The sequence below is a fragment of the Thalassophryne amazonica genome, chromosome 10 (genome assembly GCF_902500255.1).
Source record: "Thalassophryne amazonica chromosome 10, fThaAma1.1, whole genome shotgun sequence".
In the NCBI taxonomy this organism is placed as follows: domain Eukaryota; kingdom Metazoa; phylum Chordata; class Actinopteri; order Batrachoidiformes; family Batrachoididae; genus Thalassophryne; species Thalassophryne amazonica.
The window spans coordinates 30,816,740-30,841,747 of NC_047112.1; the positions used below are offsets into that span (position 1 = coordinate 30,816,740).

A 25,008-nucleotide genomic window follows, 5' to 3' on the forward strand; every position below is an offset into this window, starting at 1 on the left:
GGTAACGATGGAGATTTTGCTTTTACAGGGTGAACCAGGTACCAGGGGCCAACCAGGCATGCCTGGGCTGTTTGGACCAGGAGGCAAAACCAGGATGAGAGGAGCCAAAGGCCAGAAAGGACTGTTGGGACACAGTGTTAGTAATCATGCCTACAATCTCAAATAATATGCAGAATACTATGGGTAGTTTATATTACTTCATAAAGTCTTATGACCAAAGGGTCGGCAGTTCAAATCCCAACCAATCAAAAAAAATCTGCATATTGCTGTTGTGTCTTTGGGCAAGACACTTAACCCACCTTGCCTGTGTATGAATGAGGTTGTGGTTGGAGGGGCCATAGGCGCAGAATGGCAGCCATACTTCCGTCAGTTTGCCCCAGGGCAGCTGTGGCTACACTAGTAGCTTACCACTACCAATGACTGAATGAATAATGCAACTTGCAAAGCACTTTGGGTGTCTTGAAAAGCACTCTATAAATCCAAGTCATTATTATTATTAAAGTGATTTCTCAAAATTGCATGCTTTTATGTTTATGTGTCACTTGGCAGTGTAAAGGGTCAGTTTTATCTTTTCTCTGTACAGGGTCCACCTGGCAGTATTGGCCCCCCTGGAGAAATTGGACCAGCAGCATTGGTATACTTTATTTCACTTTCATTTGGTCAATTAATTACATATATTTACAATGTACAGTTGATTACCATATTTAAGTGTTTGGACAGTGATACAGTTTATGTGAATTTACATCTGTACACCATCACAGTGGATTTGAAATGAAACAATCAGCGTGTGCCTGTTGTGTAGATGTCCTGTTGACTGTAATAATCCATAGAATTGTTTAAAAAAAACAAAGCATTTCACTTGTGTCTATGGTGTGAAGGTTTCAAACTATGTTGCTGCACTTACAACTGTGCCAGGATGTTTCAAATATTAGATATCAGCAAAAAACACTGATTTATTTGTCTATTCGGTATCACTAAAGTTGTTTAGGTTTCAATGTGCTATATCCAAGTGATGATACAAAGACACCCCCACCCACCCACCCCCCCTGCCAAAAAAAAAAAGAAAAAAGCTGTTAAGAGTCACTGGTCACTTGAGTTGGGGTATGAGTTGCCATTGTTCTTAGCTTCAGCAGAGGAGTAGTGAGAATGATATTTGGGTCTTTGGTTGGTACAGATGAAAGGACAGAAGGGAGAGAGTTGGTCCCTCAGCCCTCCACCCCTGCTGAGAGAAGGTTTCAATAAGATGACTGGTGTGTGTGTGTGGTTGTCCCTCAAGCTCGAGTTCTTTCCCTGAGGCCTGTAAGGGTTCCGCACAGTGTCTATGCTGCATTTAAATGTAGGCAGGATGCTTTACAAATGTCATATTTGCGCCAATCTTGGCACATTCCTGACATTCTTAACATGACTTAATGCATCTGAATAGATTTCTTAATAGTGCGTGTTGGTGCGTGATATTCATGATTTTCATGGAGGATGTTTTTGGCTGTCAAAAAATCTTCCATGAATGTCACGCACCACCCTCATTTCACCTCATGTTGGGAAGTCACGTTGATCCGTCTTGATTAGTGGTGATCATTAATAGAGCGTGACAGCCTTCTTCTCTGACATGCACACAATTAAATCCTACTGCACCTCATTCAGTTTCATTGCTGCTGAAGAAGGACAGTGACACCAAGTTGGCTAAAAGTTTTGTTCCGATGCTCCTCAATGCGCTCCTGCAGGTGTTCCACCTGCTGCTGCTGTGCCTGATGTTTGGGAAAACGAGCGAGATGAGAGCCGCGTGGAGCCACACCTCTGGCTCTCTCAGTCTCCTTCTCCTTTCTGCACCACTCCATGGCACAGAGCCCAACTAAGCATGCAGTGACAGTTCTTCTGCTGTGGATTTTGAGGAGCAAGCTGGAGCGATCTGAATTGTTCAGCAGCTGATGGATGAATATATATATATATGTGTGTGTGTGTGTGTGTCTGTGTGGAGACAATTCGCCTCATTCACAACATGACAGAACGATGCGATGTTACGCGCAATAGTGCGCAACATTATTCTTGACTGTGCGTAATGGTTCCTGATAATTCGCCAGCAACACATGCCATTAATCGCAATGCGTGGTAACAGTTTGCAGCAGTTCCTGAGGACACCTGATGCCTCTGCCTCAAATCGTCACATTTATGATGAGCGGCCAAGAATGTATATTTAGTGTCATTCGTGACTTGTCGTTGTTATCTGTAGCTCTTCCTGGGACTGCACTTCCAGACAGAGTCTGGACAGACAGAGCCTGTGTGTATGGCTTAGATCGTGGCCAAACTGGAGACAGCCGACACTTGCAATTTGGTATGCTTATGTATTTTGGGTCAAGGAAGGATGAATGCTTCGAAAATGGAAAGTTGACAGGACTAAGGTTTTTGCTGAATTTAGGAATATTAGATAACAACAGTGAACAATGGAACTTGGTAATTATATTCTGGGCCCATACACCATTCCAAATCATTATACAATCCCAATTCCATTGAAGTTGGGACGTTGTGTAAAATGCAAATTAAAACAGAATACAATGACTTGCAAATCCTCTTCAACCTATATTCAACTGAATACACCACAAAGACAAGATATTTAATGTTCAAACTGATAGACCTTGTCATTTTTGTGCAAATATTTGCTCATTTTGAAATGGATGCCTGCAACATGTTTCATAAAGTTAGGACGGGGCAACAAAAGACTGGGAAAGTTGATGAATGCTCAAAGAACACCTAACTGGAAACAGGTGAGTCTCATGATTGGGTATAAAAGGAGCATCCTCAAAAGGCTTAGCTGTTCACAAGCAAAGATGGGCGAGGATCACCACTTTGTGAACAACTGCATGAAAAAATAGTCCAACAGTTTAAGAATAATGTTTCTCACTGTTCAATTGCAAGGAATTTAGGGATTCCATCATCTACAGTCCATAATATAATCCGAAGATTCAGAGAATCTGGAGAACTTTCTACACACAAGTAGCAAGGCCAAAAAACCAACATTGAATGCCTGTGACCTTTGATCCCTCAGGCGGCACTGCATTAAAAACCGACATCATTGTGTAAAGGATCTTATGGCATGGGCTCAGGAACACTTCAGAAAACCACTGTCAGTTAACACAATTTGTCGCTACATCTACAAGTGCGAGTTAAAACTTACCATGCAAAGCGAAAGCCATACATCAACAACATCCAGAAATGCTGCCACTTTCTCTGGGCCCGAGCTCATTTGAAATGGACAGACGCAAAGTGGAAAAGTGTGCTGTGGTCTGATGAGTCCACATTTCAAATTGTTTTTGGAAATCATGGACATCGTGTCCTCTGGACAAAAGAGAAAAAGACCATCCAGACTGTTACCAGCGCAAAGGGTGTGTTAGTGCCCATGGCATGGGCAACTTACACATCTGTGATAGCACCATCAATGCTAAAAGGTACATCCAGGTTTTGGAGCAACACATGCTGCCATCCAAACAACATCTTTTTCAGGGACGTCCCTGCTTATTTCAGCAAGACAATGCCAAGCTACATTCTGCACATGTTACAACAGCATGGCTTTGTAGTAAAAGAGTGTGGGTGGCTTGCCTGCAGTCCAGACCTGTCGCCCATTGAAAATGTGTGGCGCATTATGAAGCGCAAAATATGACAAAGGAGACCCTGGACTGTTGAACAACTGAAGTTATACATCAAGCAAGAATGGGAAAGAATTCCACCTACAAAGCTTCAACAATTAGTGTCCTCAGTTCCCAAATGCTTATTGAGTATTGTTAGAAGGAAAGGTGATGTAACACAGTGGTAAACATACCACTGTCCCAGCTTTTTTGAAACGTGTTGCAGGCATCCATTTCAAAATGAGCAAATATTTGCACAAAAACATAAAGATTATCAGTTTGAACATTAAATATCTTGTCTTTGTGGTGTATTCAATGGAATATAGGTTGAAGAGGATTTGCAAATCATTATTTACATTTTACACAGCGTCCCAACTTGATTGGAATTGGGATTGTAGAAACTTTGCATAATTTATTACCACCCTTGAAAAATGTCAGCTACCTACAGTTGTATGCAAACATTTGGGCACCCTTGATGATTTCCATGATTTTCCTTTATACTGTAAATCAATGGTTGTTTGGATCAGCAATTTCAGTTAAATATATCATGCTCTTGCTTGCCTCTACTGGTGGTTGCCTCTCACTGCGGTATTGTATCACTTCCTGTTCCGGAGCACAGCGGTGTTTTGCTGTATCTGTTAGCTGTTTAATCTGCGCAGTTAGATTGATCTAGTTAACTAGATAACGATTTGCTTCACAATGTAATCTTCATGTGCCTTAACTAAAGCACTCCCTCTGCTGAATCACCTCTAAATTATTTACACATTATTCACTTTGTGTGTTTTTAGGAATCCGCTAGCTTAGCGCAGCTACTAGCTCTTAGCCGGTTTAGCATGGCGGCTTCTCCTATCTCTCCCGCACTTTTCTGCTCTGGGTGTGAAATGTTTAGTTATTCCTCGGCCTCCTTTAGCAGTAATGGTACTTGTAATAAGTGTAGCTTATTCGTAGCTTTGGAGGCCAGGCTGGGCGAATTGGAGACTCGGCTCCGCACCATGGAAAATTCTACAGCTAGCCAGGCCCCTGTAGTCGGTGCGGACCAAGGTAGCTTAGCCGCCGTTAGTTTCCCTCTGGCAGATCCCGAGCAGCCGGGAAAGCAGGCCGACTGGGTGACTGTGAGGAGAAAGCGTAGCCCTAAACAGAAGCCCCGGTGTACACCGCCAACCCGTTCACATTTCTAAAACCGTTTTTCCCCACTCGGCGACACACCCGCCGAGGATCAACTCTGGGTTATTGGTGACTCTGTTTTGAGAAATGTGAAGTTAGCGACACCAGCAACCATAGTCAATTGTCTTCCGGGGCCAGAGCAGGAGACATTGAAGGAAATTTGAAACTGCTGGCTAAGCTAAGCGTAAATTTGGTAAGATTGTAATTCACGTCGGCAGTAATGACACCCGGTTACGCCAATCGGAGGTCACTAAAATTAACATTGAATCGGTGTGTAACTTTGCAAAAACAATGTCGGACTCTGTAGTTTTCTCTGGGCCCCTCCCTAATCGGACTGGGAGTGACATGTTTAGCCGCATGTTCTCCTTGAATTGCTGGCTGTCTGAGTGGTGTCCAAAAAATGAGGTGGGCTTCATAGATAATTGGCAAAGCTTCTGGGGAAAACCTGGTCTTGTTAGGAGAGACGGCATCCATCCCACTTTGGATGGAGCAGCTCTCATTTCTAGAAATCTGGCCAATTTTCTTAAATCCTCGAAACCGTGACTATCCAGGGTTGGGACCAGGAAGCAGAGTTGTAGTCTTACACACCTCTCTGCAGCTTCTCTCCCCCTGCCATCCCCTCATTACCCCATCCCCGTAGAGACGGTGCCTGCTCCCAGACCACCAATAACCAGCAAAAATCTATTTAAGCATAAAAATTCAAAAAGAAAAAATAATATAGCACCTTCAACTGCACCACAGACTAAAACATTTAAATGTGGTCTATTAAACATTAGGTCTCTCTCTTCTAAGTCCCTGTTAGTAAATGATATAATAATTGATCAACATATTGATTGATTCTGCCTTACAGAGGCCTGGTTACAGCAGGATGAATATGTTAGTTTAAATGAGTCAACACCCCCGAGTCACACTAACTGCCAGAATGCTCATAGCACAGGCCGAGGCGGAGGATTAGCAGCAATCTTCCATTCCAGCTTATTAATTAATCAAAAACCCAGACAGAGCTTTAATTCATTTGAAAGCTTGACTCTTAGTCTTGTCCATCCAAATTGGAAGTCCCAAAAAACAGTTTTTTTTTGTTGTTATCTATCGTCCTCCTGGTCGTTACTGTGAGTTTCTCTGTGAATTTTCAGACCTTTTGTCTGACTTAGTGCTTAGCTCAGATAAGATAATTATAGTGGGCGATTTTAACATCCACACAGATGCTGAGAATGACAGCCTCAACACTGCATTTAATCTATTATTAGACTCAACTGGCTTTGCTCAAAATGTAAATGAGTCCACCCACCACTTTAATCATATCTTAGATCTTGTTCTGACTTATGGTATGGAAATTGAAGACTTAACAGTATTCCCTGAAAACTCCCTTCTGTCTGATCATTTCTTAATAACATTTACATTTACTCTGATGGACTACCCAGCAGTGGGGAATAAGTTTCATTACACTAGAAGTCTTTCAGAAAGCGCTGTAACTAGGTTTAAGGATATGATTCCTTCTTTATGTTCTCTAATGCTATATACCAACACAGTGCAGAGTAGCTACCTAAACTCTGTAAGTGAGATAGAGTATCTCGTCAATAGTTTTACATCCTCATTGAAGACAACTTTGAATGCTGTAGCTCCTCTGAGAAAGAGAGCTTTAAATCAGAAGTGCCTGACTCCGTGGTATAACTCACAAACTCGCAGCTTAAAGCAGATAACCCGTAAGTTGGAAAGGAAATGGCGTCTCACTAATTTAGAAGATCTTCACTTAGCCTGGAAAAAGAGTCTGTTGCTCTATAAAAAAGCCCTCCGTAAAGCTAGGACATCTTACTACTCATCACTAATTGAAGAAAATAAGAACAACCCCAGGTTTCTTTTCAGCACTGTAGCCAGGCTGACAAAGAGTCAGAACTCTATTGAGCCGAGTATTCCTTTAACTTTAACTAGTAATGACTTCATGACTTTCTTTGCTAATAAAATTTTAACTATTAGAGAAAAAATTACTCATAACCATCCCAAAGACGTATCGTTATCTTTGGCTGCTTTCAGTGATGCCGGTATTTGGTTAGACTCTTTCTCTCAGATTGTTCTGTCTGAGTTATTTTCATTAGTTACTTCATCCAAACCATCAACATGTCTATTAGACCCCATTCCTACCAGGCTGCTCAAGGAAGCCCTACCATTATTTAATGCTTCGATCTTAAATATGATCAATCTATCTTTATTAGTTGGCTATGTACCACAGGCTTTTAAGGTGGCAGTAATTAAACCATTACTTAAAAAGCCATCACTTGACCCAGCTATCTTAGCTAATTATAGGCCAATCTCCAACCTTCCTTTTCTCTCAAAAATTCTTGAAAGGGTAGTTGTAAAACAGCTAACTGATCACCTGCAGAGGAATGGTCTATTTGAAGAGTTTCAGTCAGGTTTTAGAATTCATCATAGTACAGAAACAGCATTAGTGAAGGTTACAAATGATCTTCTTATGGCCTCAGACAGTGGACTCATCTCTGTGCTTGTTCTGTTAGACCTCAGTGCTGCTTTTGATACTGTTGACCATAAAATTTTATTACAGAGGTTAGAGCATGCCATAGGTATTAAAGGCACTGCGCTGCCGTGGTTTGAATCATATTTATCCAATAGATTACAATTTGTTCATGTAAATGGGGAATCTTCTTCACAGACTAAGGTTAATTATGGAGTTCCACAAGGTTCTGTGCTAGGACCAATTTTATTCACTTTATACATGCTTCCCTTAGGCAGTATTATTAGACGGCATTGCTTAAATTTTCATTGTTACGCAGATGATACCCAGCTTTATCTATCCATGAAGCCAGAGGACACACACCAATTAGCTAAACTGCAGGATTGTCTTACAGACATAAAGACATGGATGACCTCTAATTTCCTGCTTTTAAACTCAGATAAAACTGAAGTTATTGTACTTGGCCCCACAAATCTTAGAAACATGGTGTCTAACCAGATCCTTACTCTGGATGGCATTACCCTGACCTCTAGTAATACTGTGAGAAATCTTGGAGTCATTTTGATCAGGATATGTCATTCACAGCGCATATTAAACAAATATGTAGACTTGCTTTTTTGCATTTACACAATATCTCTAAAATTAGAAAGGTCTTGTCTCAGAGTGATGCTGAAAAAACTAATTCATGCATTTATTTCCTCTAGGCTGGACTATGTAATTCATTATTATCAGGTTGTCCTAAATGTTCCCTGAAAAGCCTTCAGTTAATTCAAAATGCTGCAGCTAGAGTACTAACGGGGACTAGAAGGAGAGAGCATATCTCACCCATATTGGCCTCTCTTCATTGGCTTCCTGTTAATCTAGAATAGAATTTAAAATTCTTCTTCTTACTTATAAGGTTTTGAATAATCAGGTCCCATCTTATCTTAGGGACCTCATAGTACCATATCACCCCAATAGAGCGCTTCGCTCTCAGACTGCAGGCTTACTTGTAGTTCCTAGGGTTTGTAAGAGTAGAATGGGAGGCAGAGCCTTCAGCTTTCAGGCTCCTCTCCTGTGGAACCAGCTCCCAATTCGGATCAGGGAGACAGACACCCTCTCTACTTTTAAGATTAGGCTTAAAACTTTCCTTTTGCTAAAGCTTATAGTTAGGGCTGGATCAGGTGACCCTGAACCATCCCTTAGTTATGCTGCTATAGACTTAGACTGCTGGGGGGTTCCCATGATGCACTGAGTGTTTCTTTCTCTTTTGCTCTGTATGCACCACTCTGCATTTATCATAGTGATTGATCTCTGCTCCCCTCCACAGCATGTCTTTTTCCTGGTTCTCTCCCTCAGCCCCAACCAGTCCCCAGCAGAAGACTGCCCCTCCCTGATCATGGTTCTGCTGGAGGTTTCTTCCTGTTAAAAGGGAGTTTTTCCTTCCCACTGTCGCCACGTGCTTGCTCACAGGGGGGTCGTTTTGACCGTTGGGTTTTTCCGTAATTATTGTATGGCTTGCCTTACAATATAAAGCGCCTTGGGGCAACTGTTTGTTGTGATTTGGTGCTATATAAATAAAATTGATTTGATTTGATACGAGGGCTGTCAATAAAGTATAGGTCCTTTTTATTTTTTTCAATAACTATATGGATTTCATTCATATGTTTTTACGTCAGACATGCTTGAACCCTCGTGCGCATGCGTGAGTTTTTCCACGGCCTGTCGGTGACGTCATTCGCCTGCGAGCACTCCTTGTGGGAGGAGTCGTCCAGCCCCTCGTCGGAATTCCTTTGTCTGAGAAGTTGCTGAGAGACTGGCGCTTGTTTGATCAAAATTTTTTCTAAACCTGTGAGGCACATCGAAGTGGACACGGTTCGAAAAATTAAGCTGGTTTTCAGTGAAAATTTTAACCGGCTGATGAGAGATTTTGAGGTGATACTGTCGCTTTAAGGACTTCCCACAGTGCGAGACGTCGTGCAGCACTCCCAGGCGCCATCATCAGCCTGTTTCAAGCTGAAAACCTCTACATTTCAGGCTCTATTGATCCAGGACGTCGTGAGAGAACAGAGAAGTTTCAGAAGAAGTCGGTTTCAGCATTTTTTCCGGATATTCCACTGTTAAAGGAGATTTTTTTAATGAAAGACGTGCGGACGGGTCCGCGCGTCGGGACGCAGCCGGCGCGGTGCGGCGGCACAAGAAAAACACCTCCGTGTTGATAACCATTTGTAAAATCCAGGCGGCTTTTGATGGCTTTCAGTGGAGTGAGTATATGAGAAATTGTTTAACAGCTGGACATGTTCCAACTTGTCCTTAAGGCTTCCAACAGAGGTGTTTTTCCTGTGGCGGAGCGTCGCAGCGGCTGCGAGCCGACGCTGCAATCCGTCCGCACGTCTTTCATTAAAAAAAATCTCCTTTAACAGTGGAATATCCGGATAAAATGCTGAAACCGACTTCTTCTGAAACTTCTTGTTCTCTCACGACGTCCTGGATCAATAGAGCCTGAAATGTGGAGGTTTTCAGCTTGAAACAGGCTGACGACGGCGCCTGAGAGCGCTGCGCGACGTCTCACACCGTGGGAAGTCCTTAAAGCGACAGTATCACCTCAAAATCTCTCATCAGCCGTTAAAATTTTCACTGAAAACCAGCTTAATTTTTCGAACCGTGTCCATTTCGATGTGTCTCACAGGTTTAGAAAAAATTTTGATCAAACAAAGCGCCAGTCTCTCAGCAACTTCTCAGACAAAGGAATTCCGACGAGGGGCTGGACGACTCCTCCCACAAGGAGTGCTCGCAGGCGAATGACGTCACCGACAGGCGTGGAAAAACTCACGCATGCGCACAAGGGTTCAAGCATGTCTGACGTAAAAACATATGAATGAAATCCATATAGTTTTTGAAAAAAATAAAAAGGACCTATACTTTATTGACAGACCTCGTACCATATAGCATCAAACAGCATTGCCAGCTTACAGACTTGTTTTGACTGTACTGACTGGGATGTTTTTTGTAGTTTATGTCCTGATATACATGATCTGGCATTTACCGTTTCATCATATACAGTATATTCTTTTGTGTGGACTCTAATATTCCCCAGAAGGTCATTGCTGTATTCCCAAACAACAAACCTTGGATTACTAAGGAATTGAAAAACGTTCTAAATAAAAGGAAACATATTTTTTTATAGAGGGAATAGCCAGGAAAGAAAGAAATCACAAGGGAAGTAAGGAATGAGATAAGGAAAGCTAAACTAAAGTATAAGGATAAAGTGGAACAGAAGTACAGTAGTGGTGATCTACGGGCAGATTGGAGGGGAATAAAATCCATGTCTTCAGCCACTCAAAGGAACAGCTGTATTGACAGGGAATTTCTTAAAATTGAAGGAATCAAAGATTCTGATCTACCTAATATGTTTAATGTTTTTTATTCTCGATTTGAAAAGCATGACTTTTCCAGAGACATCTCCCTGTTTAGAGAGTCTCTTAGTCCTCAGTCTGATGTTGTCATTGACCAGGAATGGGTCAAAAGTATTCTGAAGGGTATAAACATTAGAAAGGCCCCTGGTCCAGATAACATCTGTGGGCGCACACTACGACATTGTGCGGACTAGCTTAGTGGTGTACTCCAGCATATTTTTCAAATGTCTCTCAATTCTCACCAAATTCTGGTTAGCTGGAAATCATCTACAGTGATCCCAGTCACAAAGACGACCAAACCGAAGCAACTTAGTGATTTTAGGCCTGTCGCTTTAACATCATTAATAATGAAATGTTTTGAGAGAATTGTGAAGAATCTTATTCTGGAAATGGTGGATGGAGCCCTGGACACACTTCAATTTGCTTACCAGGCAGAGAGAGGGGTGGAGGATGCAAAGCTTTTTATTCTGAACTCCCTGTATAAACATCTGGAGAAGCCACAGGCACATGCCAGACTTTTGTTTGCAGACTTCTCATCGGCATTTAATACGATGCAGCCGTATCTTTTAGTGCAAAGGCTGCGTAATGATTTCCACCTGCCTCACCAGCTTGTTTTATGGATTTTTAATTTTTTATCTGACCGAGAGCAGAGGGTCTTTTAAATGGCTGCTTCTCGGACTCTGTTGTGTTGTCCACAGGCTCACCACAAGGGTGTGTTCTCTCACCCCTCCTTTTTATCATGTATACAGAGAGCTGTAGGAGTTCCCAAGACAACAGTTATTTGGTTAAATTTTCTGATGACACTGTACTGTTGTCTCTTCTCCACGGTTCAGAATCAGACCATGGAGCAGTTTTATCAGATTTCATTTGTTGGTGTGATAACAACTTTTTGGATTTAAATGTGTCCAAAACTAAAGAAATGCTCATTGACTTCAGACGTAACACGGATGTGGCCAAGGAGTGTATCATACACAATGAAAAAGTGGAACTTGTCACATCATATAAGTATTTGGGGACTATTTTAGATGACAAGCTGAAGTTTGATGTGAACACAGACGCCATTTTGAAGCGAGGACAGCAGAGAATTTATCTTCTCCGTAAACTGAATTCTTTTTCTGTCAGGCCTGCAATCCTTTGTAGTTTTTATCTGTCTTTTATTGAGAGTCTTTTGTGTGGTTTGTGTGGTGGTTTGAGCCAAAGACCTGACTAATATCTGCTCTTTGGCTCAAACCACCCCCTTGAACACAAGCTCGGGGTGATCAGGACTCTTCAACACAGAGCCCTACAGGTGCCCACAACTGCAGAGGGAAGGGCTAAAGAACAACAACTTGTCCGGAAATCCCTCACAGTATGTGAATACCCACGATGGTCCCTGGACAAAGTGCAAAAGTCCCAGAGAACAAAGAGACCAGATAGACAGGAGACGGAGACAAGAAGAAGAGTGTCTCTCCCTTATTTAGCAGGAGTAGGGGAAAAACTACAGAGGAGCTTCAGACAGCACAAAATCCCTTTACTTTAAACCTGTTAACACCTTGAGACAGAAATTAGTTCACCCTAAGGACAGGATCCCTAGTTACAAACAGAGCAATGTAGTGTATTCTATCAGATGTCAGGAAAACTGTAACGAACACTACATAGGTGAGACTAAGCAACCTTTACACAAAAGGCTATACCAGCACCACAGAGAGGGCGCCAGTGGACCTCAGTCTGCAGTTCATCTCCACCTTAAAGACACTAACCACACATTTGAGGACAAGGAAGTTAAAATATTAGCCAGAGAGAAGAAATGGTTTGAGAGAGGGGTGAAAAAGGCATTCTATGTGAAACAGTTGAAACCCAGCCTTAACCGGGGAGGGTATCTGAGACACGCTTTGTCCCCTGTTTACAATGGGGTACTCAGATCAAAGCAGTTTCAGTCCTTTGTTCATGGTAATGAGTCATTCAAGCCATCAGGTGAGGCGTCAGTCCCATCATTAGGAGGGACAAGTACCCTGTCATTAGGAGGGTACTAACTAGAGTACAATAGGTGCTAATTAAAGCAATTGTTTAGTCACTAGCCAATAGCGGTCTGCCTCTCGGTAGGAGCCGTCTGGTTAGGTTTAAAACTCCAGCTTTTGTGGCTTCTGTTTGTTCTTCTCGACAAGGGTCAGACAGAAGTCAGACTACCAGAGCAAGAATTTTAGCTGAGGAAGCTTCTGCGATTTGAAGCGAAACATCCTCGCGTCAAGCAACCCAGTCCAGTCAAAGATTCAAGCTTCTCTACTATGGAAACCACCTGGACAACTGAGAGGCTTCACTGAAACATTTATAGGATTTACAGAAAGTGGGCAATAATTCTTTAAACAAAATTAGGCAGGTGCATAAATTTGGGCACCGCAACAGAAAAAAATACATCAATATTTAGTAGATCCTTCTTTTGCAGAAATAACAGCCTCTAAACACTTCTTATAGCTTCCAATGAGAGTCTGAATTCTGGTTGAAGGCATTTTGGACCATTATTCTTTACAAAATATCTCAGGTATGTTGGTTTCCGAACATGGACAGCCCGCTTATAATCACACCACAGATTTTCAATAATATTCAGGTCTGGGGACTGAGATGGCCGTTCCAGACAGTGGTGTCAAAAGTACACACATTTGTTACTTAAGTAGAAGTATAGATACTGCAGTTTAAAAACACTCTGGTAAAAGTTGAAGTATCAACTTGACCTCTTTACTCAAGTAAAAGTGAAAAAGTATGTGCTCCAAAACCTACTTAAAGTATAAAAGTATAAAGTAACCTTTAAAAAAAAAAAAAAAAAAAAAAAAAAGTAGATGCCACTATATGAACTGAAAGCTTAATTTAAAAACTGATTCATTCTACATGTGGCCCAAGACCCAAAACCCAAAATTACCCCCCAACACCACCTGCACGAAAATGTTTCAATTCTAGAAGCTCTGAAATGCAATCTGGGACTATTCCAGACAATAAACTGCAGTGAGTGCAGCATCCATTTAGTGAGAAAAAAAAACCTAAACAACTTTCCTTATTTAAATTCATTCCAGTAGTATTCTGCTCTTACTAGGATGCAGCAGTTTTCTAGTTTGGCAGATAGTTCTGGAGGAAATCACTGAAGAAATTAACAAACTGAAAATATGGTTTGACCGAAACAAACTGTCATTAAATAAGACAGAGATGAAGTGGAAGTGTAAGAGTCACTAGGTGTTCACAGGAAACATTTATTTATGTATGTATTTATATATGTATGTTCATTGTTAGTTGCTTTTATATTTTCTGTTGTGTTTCTATTCAGGTTCTTTTTGCCTCTTTCTCTAAAATTGTATATAATAATCATTAGATTATTAATATATAAACAAAATTAAATTTAAGAAATAGTACAATTTGAAAACAAATGCACCCGAACGTGACGAGAGCTGCTTAATGCTAACTTTTAACATTGAAAATGCCATAGACACGCTAACGCGTTAGCGTCGCTCCCGTTTTTAAGTTATAAAATACATTTATCAACTGTTTCAGAAGACCATAACAGGTCGGTTTAACATAGAAAAGGTAAATAATACTCACAGAAGTATGCTCTTTAGGGTTTTAGCAGGGGAAAATTAAGCGAAAGAAAGAATAAACGAAGCAATAGGTCGAAGCATTGCTTCAATCTGCGAACCACTGCTTGGATTGGTTCACGGTTCAAAGCAAAGCCGCGCTGCAGAAAAGTTGATTACAGGCGCACATGACGTGAAATATATATATATATATATATATATATATATATATATATATATATATATATATATATATATATATATATATATATATGTATATAAACATTAAACTGAAGCCAAGAGTAACGAGGCTGTTTGTTTTAAAAATGTAAGGAATAGAAAGTACAGATACTTGTGTGAAAATGTAATGAGTAGAAAGTCAGAAGTAGGCAGAAAAAATAAGTAAAGGAGTAAAGTATAGATACCTAAAAAGTGTACTTAAGTACAGTAACGAAGTATTTGTACTTCGTTACTTGACACCTCTGGTTCCACAACATTGTACATGAATGCCTGAGTAGATTTTGAGCAGAGTTTAGGGTTTTTGTCTTGTTGAAAGATGTTCCTTTAATTACACTGAGCAGGGTCGATTAATGGCATAGATAGATAGATAAACGCATACAGAACATTTAACTTCTTTTGTTTTTCAGGGTTTACCTGGTGAGAAAGGAATTAGTGGTGAAACTGGACTGCCTGGGCCAAAGGTGTAACAAACCATTTGTTCAATGCAGTGTAATGAAATGCATTCTGTCATCTGTTCTCTCCAGGCTTTAGTCATTTCCTCATATTTGATGCTGTTCTGTCTTTGTGTTTGTGCAATTTAGGGCCAGAGCGGTGAGAAGGGTGTAATGGGTCATCCAGGCGTCAAAGGAGACGTGGTATGATTTCATTCCATGTTCCATGTTATTCCATGTATGATTTAATTCCATGTTACAGCCTGTAGACAAGATTAAACTGAAACCCCCCTTTATGCCTTTCTGTAACACCCAGGGCATTCAAGGTAAAAGACGTGGAAAAGGACAGCGTGGGACACATGGCCCAGTGGTAGGTTATCAGCTTTTAATCATTAATCAGACCATTCTGTGACATGTTATTTTTCCATTCAAATTATGTGACTGCATTTTTAGGGGGCAGTAGGAATGATGGGGTTGATTGGCTCTCCAGGCGCCAAAGGTCAACCTGGACCTGCTGGCCCTTCCGGTCTTCCTGGAACAAACGGAATCCAGGGGCCAAAGGTGAAAAAGCCCCAGTGCCCAGCTCAAATGGGAGATTAAATCAGATACTTCAACATAATATTGTACTAATCAAAATAACAATAATGTAGAAATTAGTGATGATTAATTTCATCAGCACATATGCTCCCCAAGGTGTGAGATGAAAGAGAAAAAAATCTGGAGTGACTTAGATGAGATGATGCAGAGTGTACCCAAAAAAGAAAAGGGGGTGATTGGTGTCAACGGCAATGGGTATGTTGATGAAGGGAACACATGTGATGGGTAGATACATTATCAAAGAGAGGAGTGTGGAAGAAAGGAATGTGGAAGAGCAGACGTAGTGAATTTTGTATAGAATATTGTAGTATAAGAATTGATAGATGGTATATAAACAGAAATGGCTCTGATGAATACATATTTTATGATGGAGGAGCACAGGGTGACATCAAAGTTGAGGGAGCTCCACACAAGTGGACTGTGTCCTGTGCAGGAGAACCTGAGAGAGAGAGAGAGAGAGAGACTGCAACTGATGACGTACCATGAAAATGTTTAGGAGAGATGCCAGAGAAGTTTTTGGCTATGCTGTCTCTGGAAACCTTGTAAAGTGAAAGGATGCCTGAGGAGTGCACATAAAGTTTAGGGCTGAATTTTAAGAATAAGAGAGATGTGCAGAGCTACAGAGGCATACAGTTGATCAGTCACAGCATGAAGAGTAGTGGAAGTTAGGCTGAGCAAAGAGGGAAAGCACTCTGGCAACAGGAATATGGATTCATGCCAGGAAAGAGCTCTACAAATACGTCTGTCCTCCAAGTTATAATATTTCTTTTGGTTGAGTAAGATCAACTGGACTTATTTAGTTCCTTGAAAACTCTTCATCCAAAAAAGCTTCATTAGCTCTAACACCCCTGTCACACCTTGACAGGGGTGTGCCTTTGTGCCAAGCATATTAAAAAGGCTGGCGTACGTCTAATACGTTTTGGGTACATTTTGTGTAAGTTAAGAGCACGCTGAAGCGTGCTGATATACGTCGTAATACGGTGAGTTGATAATGATGTTTGCAGATGGCACTGTTATTTGTAGTGAAAATAGGGAGCAGTTTGAGGTGAGCCTGAAGGATTGGAGATATGCTCTGAAGAGAAGAGGAATGAAAGTCAGTCGGAGCAAGATGGAGTAGATGGGCCTGAATGAAAGGCAGAATGATGTGTTTGCAAGGAGTATTGTTGGTGAAGGAGGATGAGGTAAAATACTTTGGGTCAACTGTCCAAAGTAAAATCGCATGTGAGAAAGTTTACAAGATGTCTACTAGACCAGTTATATTGTATGACTTTGAGGTGTTGGCACAGACAAAATGACAAGTGGTGAAGCTGGACTTAGCTGAGATGATCATTTTCCTTGAGGGTGATGAGAAAGTACAGGATTAGGACTGGCCACATCAGGGGGACAGCACTGCTAGACTGGATTGGAGCCAAGTGAGAGAAGTGAGACTGAGATGGTTGGACATGTATGGAGGAGGGGTGTGGGTACATCAGAAGAAGGATGCTGAAGATGGCGCCACCAGGCAGGAGGACAGGAGGAATGCCAAAAAGGAGGTTAGTAGATGCGGTGAGAGAGGACATGCAGGTGGCTGCTGTGACAGAAGATGCAAAGATCATGATGAAATGGAGATGTGACCTGCTGTGGTGACCCCTAATGGGAGCAGCTGAAAGAAGGAAAAGAAGAATGTACTCATAATACCTAATAATGTCTTTCTTGTTTTTAATCATATTTTTCTTGTGTCCTTGACAATAATAACATACTCAGTTGACTGCTAGTCCATAGGTTGTGATGCTTATGAGCCACATATGAATCATATACATGTCTTTGCAAAGGGAAAAGGAGGGAAGTCTGGAAAAAAGGGCAACAAAGGAGCTTCTGGAGAAACTGTGAGTATTTTGGTCTTTTATTTAAAAATAAAATCATGTTATGTTGTATGCAGAGGTGGTGTTGTATGGCCAAGCAGTTTGTGCACTTAGTTTGAGTGTGGAAGATTCCTGGTTCTCCAATGTGGAGGTGCATCCGGCATAAAATTTGTACCAATTCAAAATCTAAATCCACATCGGATCTGCTGTGGCGACCCTGAGTGAAAACAAGGGAGAAGCCAAACAGACTTACTATATGTTCTGCTGTTGTATAATTACCGATTAGAGTATGCCTACTCTTATTCTTTTGGCTGCTCTGTTAGGGGTCACCACAGCAGTTCAGTCGTTTCCATATCACCCTGTCCTCTGCATCTTCCTCTGTCACACCAACCACCTGCTTGTCCTCCCACACCACATCCACAAATCCCCTCTTTGGTCTACCTCTTTTCCGCATGCCTGGTGGCTCCATCCTCAGTATCCTTCTTCTGATGTACCAAGACCCCTCCTCCATACATGTCCAACCATCTCAATCTCGCTTCTCTGACTCCCTCTGATATGTTCATTCCTAATCCTGTCCATCCTTGTCACTCCCAAAATGAATCACAACATCTTTAGCTCTGCCACCTCCAGCTCTGCCTCCTGTCTTTTTGTTAGTGCCACCGTCTCTAAGCCATACAACATAGCTGGTCTCACTATTGTCTTGTAGCGTTTCCTTTTTAAGCCCCGTTTACACATAGATGGTAAGAGCTCCCGGAAGCATCCCGGAAGAGTTTTTGGCCATCTTAAGGATCAAACGCCGTTGTTAACGCCGGCACTAGGGGGCGTAGCTTAGTTCCGGCTTTACTGGGAATCGTCGAAAAAATTATTCAACATGTCGAATAATTCAGGGAGCGCTCCCGGAGAATTCGCGTGATGATGGAGACAACGCGAACAACGGCGTTTGATACTTTTTAATCGCCGTTTCATGCTGCCCCTTCCTGTAGTGCCGCAGTTTACACTGCCGTAATTGGCGGCCGGCGTTGTATCCCTAACTAACGGCGTGTAAAACGGCAATAGAGCCCACATCAGCGTCCTCAACGGCGTTTTAACCGGCGACAGAGGCAGACAAAACGGCGGCGCTAGCGGCCAGTACGCCGTTCTAAACGCCACCCCCCGGTTAAAACGGCGTTCCAAACGGCCGATAGGCGGCGGTCAGTATAAAAACGCTAGCGCGCTGCATGCAGGCCTCTCACTCGCGGCCAGCTCCTGATATTTTTGCAGAGAAGCGCCAGTATGCCTCCTAAAAGAAAATTGGCAGCAGCAAGGACTTAAAGAAGAAGGAAACCAAGAGTTCTGGTTCTGAAGCAGAGGGGAGGCCTGTGGTGGAGACGGAGCAACATGTTGAGGAGGGGGAAAGGAAGGAGAAGAAAAGGCTGAGGATGATCTTCCTCCCCCTGCAGTGACAGAGGCATGTATTCCTGCTGCTTCAGCCTATTGTACTCTGGGGGCAGTGCCTATATGCAAAAGATCCTGGAGTAATGCAGGATTTGCCTGGATAAAAACCTGGGTATTAACCAGCGGTAAACAGGGCATTATCGGCGGCAGCAGAACACCACCGTTCTCACGCTCGTCTTAACCTGCGATTGTAAAGGATAGAACTGGGTATTAACCCCCGTTGCCTGACGTGTGCCGGATGCTATGGCGTCAAAACACCGCTTTATTCGGCGGATTTAGCGGCGTTTTAGCCATGTATTTGCGGATAGTACGGCGGTCAAAAAGCCGGCGAAATGCTCCGCCCCTTTCCACCACGAAAACAGCCGGAACTACCGCGAACTTCGGTTTACGTACTACCCGCCGACAAAACCGTCTATGTGTAAACGGGGGTTTACTCTTGCAGATATTCTTCAGGCACAAATCACTCCTGCCACCATTCTCCACTCACTCCACCCGGCCTGCACTCTCTTCTTCACCTCTCTACCACACTCTCCATCACTTTGGACAGTTGACACCAAGTATTTAAACTCATCTACTTTTACCACTTCTACATACTATCCTTGCTTATGTCCTGCACTACCCTCACATGCGTCTCTGCCACTCCAAACTTCCTGATACAATACTACAACTGTTCTCTTGGCACCCTGTCATAAGCTTTCTCTAAATCCACAAACACACTATGTAGTTCCTTATGGCCTTCTCTATACTTCTCCATCAGTACTCTCAGAGCAAACATTGCATCTGCCGTGCTCTTTCTCTGCATGAAACCATATTGCTGCTGACATATCTTCACCTGTTTTCTAAGCCTAGCTTCTACTACTCTTTCCCATATTTCCTTGCTGTAGCCGATCAGCTTAATGTAATCACTGCAGCTCTGCACATCACCCTTATTCTTAAAAATGGGAACCCGCACACTTCTTCTCCACTCCTCAGGCATCCTCTCACTTTCCAAGATTTTATTTAACAATCTAGTTTGAAACTCCACTGCTATTTCTCCTAAACCTTTCCATGCTTCCACTGGAATGTCATCTGGACCAACTGCTTTTCCACTCTTCATCCTCTTGATAGCTGCCCTCATGATTAGAGTATGCCTGTGACCAAACAAATAATCACGTTTGTTAATGTGAAGAAAAACATTTATGATTTCTTTTCTTTTTTTTTTAAAGACTCATATACTGCACTCAGCTGCAAAACTAGAACATTCTATTGTTTCAATAATATGACACATTACATTGTAGACTACGGCACTGGCTGAAAAAAATCTGATTAACTTCTAAACAAGCATTTGTTATATTTCTGTAATTATCATAAATCCCTTGGCTTATAACAATACTAAATAATTTGAACAGTGTAAACAAATACTTTTTATTGTCTCAGTTTCCCTCTTAACATTAACAGTGTATTGTAAAACTACAAAGTATCTCTTTTAATGCAATCTATGCCATTTTCTTTTCATTCATTCTTTTTCTCTACCTGCTTATTCCAGTTAAGGGTCACAGGGCGGGGGTCTGGAGCCTATCCCAGCAGTCATAGGGCAAGAGGCAGGGTACACCCTGGACAGGACGCCAGTCTGTCGCAGAGGCTACACATATAGACAGACAAACACATCCACACTCACACACCTGCAGTCAATTTAGAGTCAGTAGTTCACCTAACCTGCATGTTTTTGGAAGTGGGAGAAAACTGGGACACATAGAATGAACCAGCGCAAACCTACCGCGTGCTGGGTAATCGGGAGAGTCGGGAGTTTTCCCAGTGGCTGGTCCAACCTGGGGCCGTTGTGTGGGGGTGTTAATATATATATGCATACATATATGACCACCACTAACTGTTAGGCTACACAGCAAGACACTTGGGCTGCTGTATCTTAAAGAGAAGACATTAAGTGTTATAAATGTTTTACAATCACAAAAATTCACAAGAAAATAACTTAAGACTGCTTCTTTTGCAGTGCTGTTATCTTTTCCAAAGCCTAAGGTAGGGACATAACATTACACGTTTAACACCCCTATGCATTCATTACAGTTAGTTCAGTCCAATCAAGCCCTGTTCGCCCAGATGGGACTTGCGCTACCCGTGAGTGAAAAGATGGACAGAAAAAAGCCAGGTGGACCTGAAAAAGCTAGATTAAGAAAAAAAGAGCTTTGGAGGAAGATGCTGCCAAGTGTGGAAAGCTCACATATTTTTTCAAGAAGACAGAGCGAAGAGCGAAATGGTAAATAGGGCCGGGCAATACAGGCTACGTGCCTGTTATGCCCGGATGTCAGCCGTATCTGCTGTGGTCCAAAATGACGCATGCACAGTGGAGGCAGGGCCCAATTTTTAGGGGGGACCGTTCAGTCTGTGACACTGGGTCAGAAGCAAACCTGGAACCTTCTTGCTGTTACAGGCAGCAAGCCACTGTGCTGCCCACCAGTCTCTACTAATTTCTGTGGGGCAGGATCAGAAACAATGCTGAATGTCAGTTGAACATAACATTAAAATATCCACTTCAAGACCTACTCTGAATGATCCTCATGTCATGTGACTTGATTGAAAAAGCTCAGTTCTGTTGTGAAAGTGTCGTGACACGGACCCACAACAGGGGGCGCAAATGAACAGACAACAGATGAGCCAAAAATACAACATTTTACTGTTGTGAAGCGTGCACAACGAAATACAGACAAATACAGAATTTGGACAGAGTCAAATGTACTAAGGTGACGTGTGGGCAGGCTCGAGGATAGAAGACGTTCGTCCAGAGAAGAGCGGGATCCCACACGATTTCCACTGCCACCGAACCCGGAGAATACTGGAGCCGCCAAGTTCCGAGTCCCCAGGTGGCCACCATCTCCGGCTGTCGGATCTGGTACTGCTGGCAGGAAGCAGAAACAGTTATGTGTGGGTGTGTGTACACCCAGCAAATATAAGTAGCGACAGTTCCTTAATGGTGGGTAAGACACCTCCACCTCCAAAACGGGAACACAATAAACCAGTAACAGTAGCACCTACTGAATACGGCTGAGAATATACCTCCAAAGGCAAACGATATCTCGGCAGCGGGGTGGAGATGTCTTCCAGCTTATATGGAGTGGTTGATGAGTTGATGATTGGTGACAGCTGTCATAGTTGATGAGTGACAGCTGTCACCCCGGCTGTTCCTGAGAGGCGGCAGCGCCCTCTCGTGCCTGAAGCCCGCACTTCAGGCAGGGCGCCCTCTGGTGGTGGTGGGCCAGCAGTACCTCCTCTTCAGCGGCCCACACAAGTTCCACATTTCCTGTATTGAAATCTGGCTGGTCATAGAGGTTTGAAAGTCTTGCTTATCAAATTAAGTTTCTTTTACAGGGACATCAAGGTCCTCCAGGAAAACCAGGACCTGCTGGAAGACCTGGAAAATCAGTGAGAATGACAGTTTTTTTAAAAAACAGATAAACTGCCAAAATCAGAACTAGGATTTTTAAAAAAATGGTAAAACAAAAACAGCACACAAACCAAATAAGGGACATTCCATAATTAGAGAACAGTTTGGCATATACACTTCTTAAAAATAAATCTTCAGTTTTAGCATCTTATGTTGTATATTTAAGAAATATGGGTCATAAACTACTAAATTATATGATTTGTCAAGCTTAGCCATCAACGGTACTTTTATGCATGTTTTATATATATATATAAGAAATACTCATATTAGGCCTATCTATTGCAAATAATTACAAATAAATGATGCTGTTCTAACTGAAGAAATGTGTAAATTCTGGCTATTTATTTTAAATATGTAAATATTTTAATAATATAAAAGATATTCATATGTAAATACACCTCCATGACCAGTAAAAAATCAAGGACCGAGACGTCGCCCGGTATGGCGGAGCCAGGGCCCCACCCTGGAGCCATGCCTGGGTTGGGGCTCGCGCGTGAGCGCCTGGTGGTCGGGCCTTAGCCCATGGGGTCCGGCCGGGCTCAGCCCGAAAGAGTGACGTGGGCCCGCCCTCCTGTGGGTTCACCACCTGCAGAGGGGGCCATGGGGGTCGGGTGCAGAGAGGATTGGGTGGCGGTTGAGGGCGGGTGGCCCGGCGGACTGGTCCATGCTCACAGCCCCTGGCTGTTGGGACATGGAATGTCACCTCGCTGGGGGGGAAGGAGCCTGAGCTTATGCGGGAGGTTGAGAGATACCAACTAGAGATAGTCGGGCTCACCTCCACTCACAGCTTGGGCTCTGGTACCCAACTCCTGGAGAGGGGCTGGATGCTTCATTTTTCTGGCGTTGCCCATGGGGAGAGGCGGAGAGCTGGTGTCGCATTGCTTATTGCTCCCCAGCTCAGTCGCCATGTGTTGGAGTTTACTCCAGTGAACGAGACGGTCGCGTCCCTATGCCTTCGGGTCGGGGACGGGTCTCTCACCATTGTCTCGGCCTACGGGCCGAGCGGCAGTGCATAGTACCCAACCTGTTCAGTTGTTGGACTTCTGTGCTAGTTACAGTTTGTCCATCACGAACACCATGTTCGAGCACAAGGGTGTCCATAAGTGCAAGTGGCACCAGGACACCCTGAGCCGGAGGTCGATGATCGACTTTGTAGTCTTATCATCAGACCTTCGGCCACGTGTCTTGGACACTCGAGTGAAGAGAGGGGCAGAGCTGTCGACCGATCACCACCTGGTGTGAGTTGGATCCGCTGGGAGTGGAGGAAGCCGGTCAGACCTGGCAGGCCCAAAAGTATCATGAGGGTCTGCTGGGAACGACTGGTGGAACCCTCTGTCAGTGAGGTCTTCAACTCCCACCTCCGGGAGAGCTTCTCCCAGATCCCAGGGGAGGTTGGAGACATGGAGTCCGAGTGGACCATGTTCTCCACCTCCATTGTTGATGCGGCCGCTCGTAGCTGTGGTCACAAGGTCTCTGGTGCTTGTCGCGGCGACAGTCCCCGAACCCGGTGGTGGACGCCGGAAGTAAGGGATGTTGTCAAGCTGAAGAAGGAGTCCTACTTATTTTTGTTGGTAGGTGGGGTTGGTAGGCAGCTGACAGGTACCGGCAGGCCAAGCATGCCGCAGCCCGTGCGGTCACAGAGGCAAAAACTCGGGTCTGGGAGGAGTTCGGGGAGGCCATGGAGGAGGACTATCGGTCCGCCTCGAAGAGATTCTGGCAAACCGTCCGGCGCCTCAGGAGGCGGAAGCAGCTCTCCACCAGCAATGTTTACGGTGCGGGTGGGGAGCTGTTGACCCTGACTGGGGATGTTGTCGGGCGGTGGAAGGAATACTTCGAGGATCTCCTCAATCCCATCGTCACATCTTCCGAAGAGGAAGCAGAGACTGGGGACTAGGAGGCGGTCTCATCCATCACCCAGGCCGAAGTCACCGAGGTGGTCAGAAAGCTCCTCTGTGGCAAGGCTCCTGGGGTGGATGAAATCCGTCCTGAGTACCTTAAGTCTCTGGATGTTGTGGGACTGTCTTGGCTGACACGCCTCTGCAACATCGCGTGGTGATCAGGGACAGTGCCTCTGGATTGGCAGACCGGGGTGGTGGTCCCTCTGTTTAAGAAGGGGGACCGGAGGGTGTGTTCCAACTATAGGGGGATCACACTCCTCAGCCTCCCCGGTAAGGTCTATTCCAGAGTACTGGAGTGGAGAATTCGACCGATGGTTGAACCTCGGATTCAGGAGGAGCAGTGTGGTTTTCGTCCTGGTCGCGGCACACTGGACCAGCTCTACACACTCCATTGGGTGCTCAAGGGTTCATGGGAGTTCGCCCAACCAGTCCACATGTGTTTTGTGGATCTGGAGAAGGCGTTCGACCGTGTCCATCGGGGCACCCCTGTGGGGGGTGCTCCGGGAGTACGGGGTCCGGGGTCCTTTGCTAAGGGCTATCCGGTCCCTGTACGACCGCAGCAGGAGCTTGGTTCGCATTGCCGGTAGTAAGTCAAACCTGTTTCCAGTGCACATTGGCCTCCGCCAGGGCTGCCCTTTGTCACCGGTTCTGTTCATTACATTTATGGACAGAATTTCTAGGCACATCCAGGGTGTAGAGGGGGTCTGGTTTGGGAACCACAGAATCTTGTCTCTGCTGTTTGCGGACGATGTGGTTCTGTTGGCTTCGTCAAATCAGGACCTTCAGCGTGCACTGGGGCGGTTTGCAGCCGAGTGTGAAGCGTCCGGGATGAAAATCAGCACTTCCAAATCCGAGGCCATGGTTCTCGACCAGAAAAAGGTGCTTTGCCCTCTTCAGGTCGGTGGAGTGTCCTTGCCTCAAATGGAGGAGTTTAAGTATCTCAGGGTCT

General features: G+C 43.7%; 1 protein-coding gene and 1 long non-coding RNA gene across 2 annotated transcripts in view; both read left to right on the forward strand.

The window, feature by feature from the left end:
* Positions 1 to 26: 26 nt before the first annotated feature.
* Positions 27 to 14,881, forward strand: LOC117518543. Its single transcript, XR_004563015.1, has 3 exons — positions 27 to 136; positions 584 to 634; positions 14,827 to 14,881. It is a non-coding gene; the product is annotated as an uncharacterized LOC117518543 (long non-coding RNA).
* A 4-nt stretch (positions 14,882 to 14,885) lies between these two features.
* The window catches only part of LOC117518541 (collagen alpha-1(V) chain-like), a 49,871-nt gene continuing 39,748 nt past the window's right edge, over positions 14,886 to 25,008 (forward strand). The window contains exons 1-5 of the mRNA XM_034179689.1: positions 14,886 to 15,054; positions 15,167 to 15,220; positions 15,304 to 15,411; positions 17,259 to 17,312; positions 22,086 to 22,139. Coding sequence (XP_034035580.1) covers positions 15,025 to 15,054; positions 15,167 to 15,220; positions 15,304 to 15,411; positions 17,259 to 17,312; positions 22,086 to 22,139 — 300 coding nt within the window. The 5' untranslated portion in view covers positions 14,886 to 15,024. The remainder of the gene's footprint in view (positions 15,055 to 15,166; positions 15,221 to 15,303; positions 15,412 to 17,258; positions 17,313 to 22,085; positions 22,140 to 25,008) is intronic.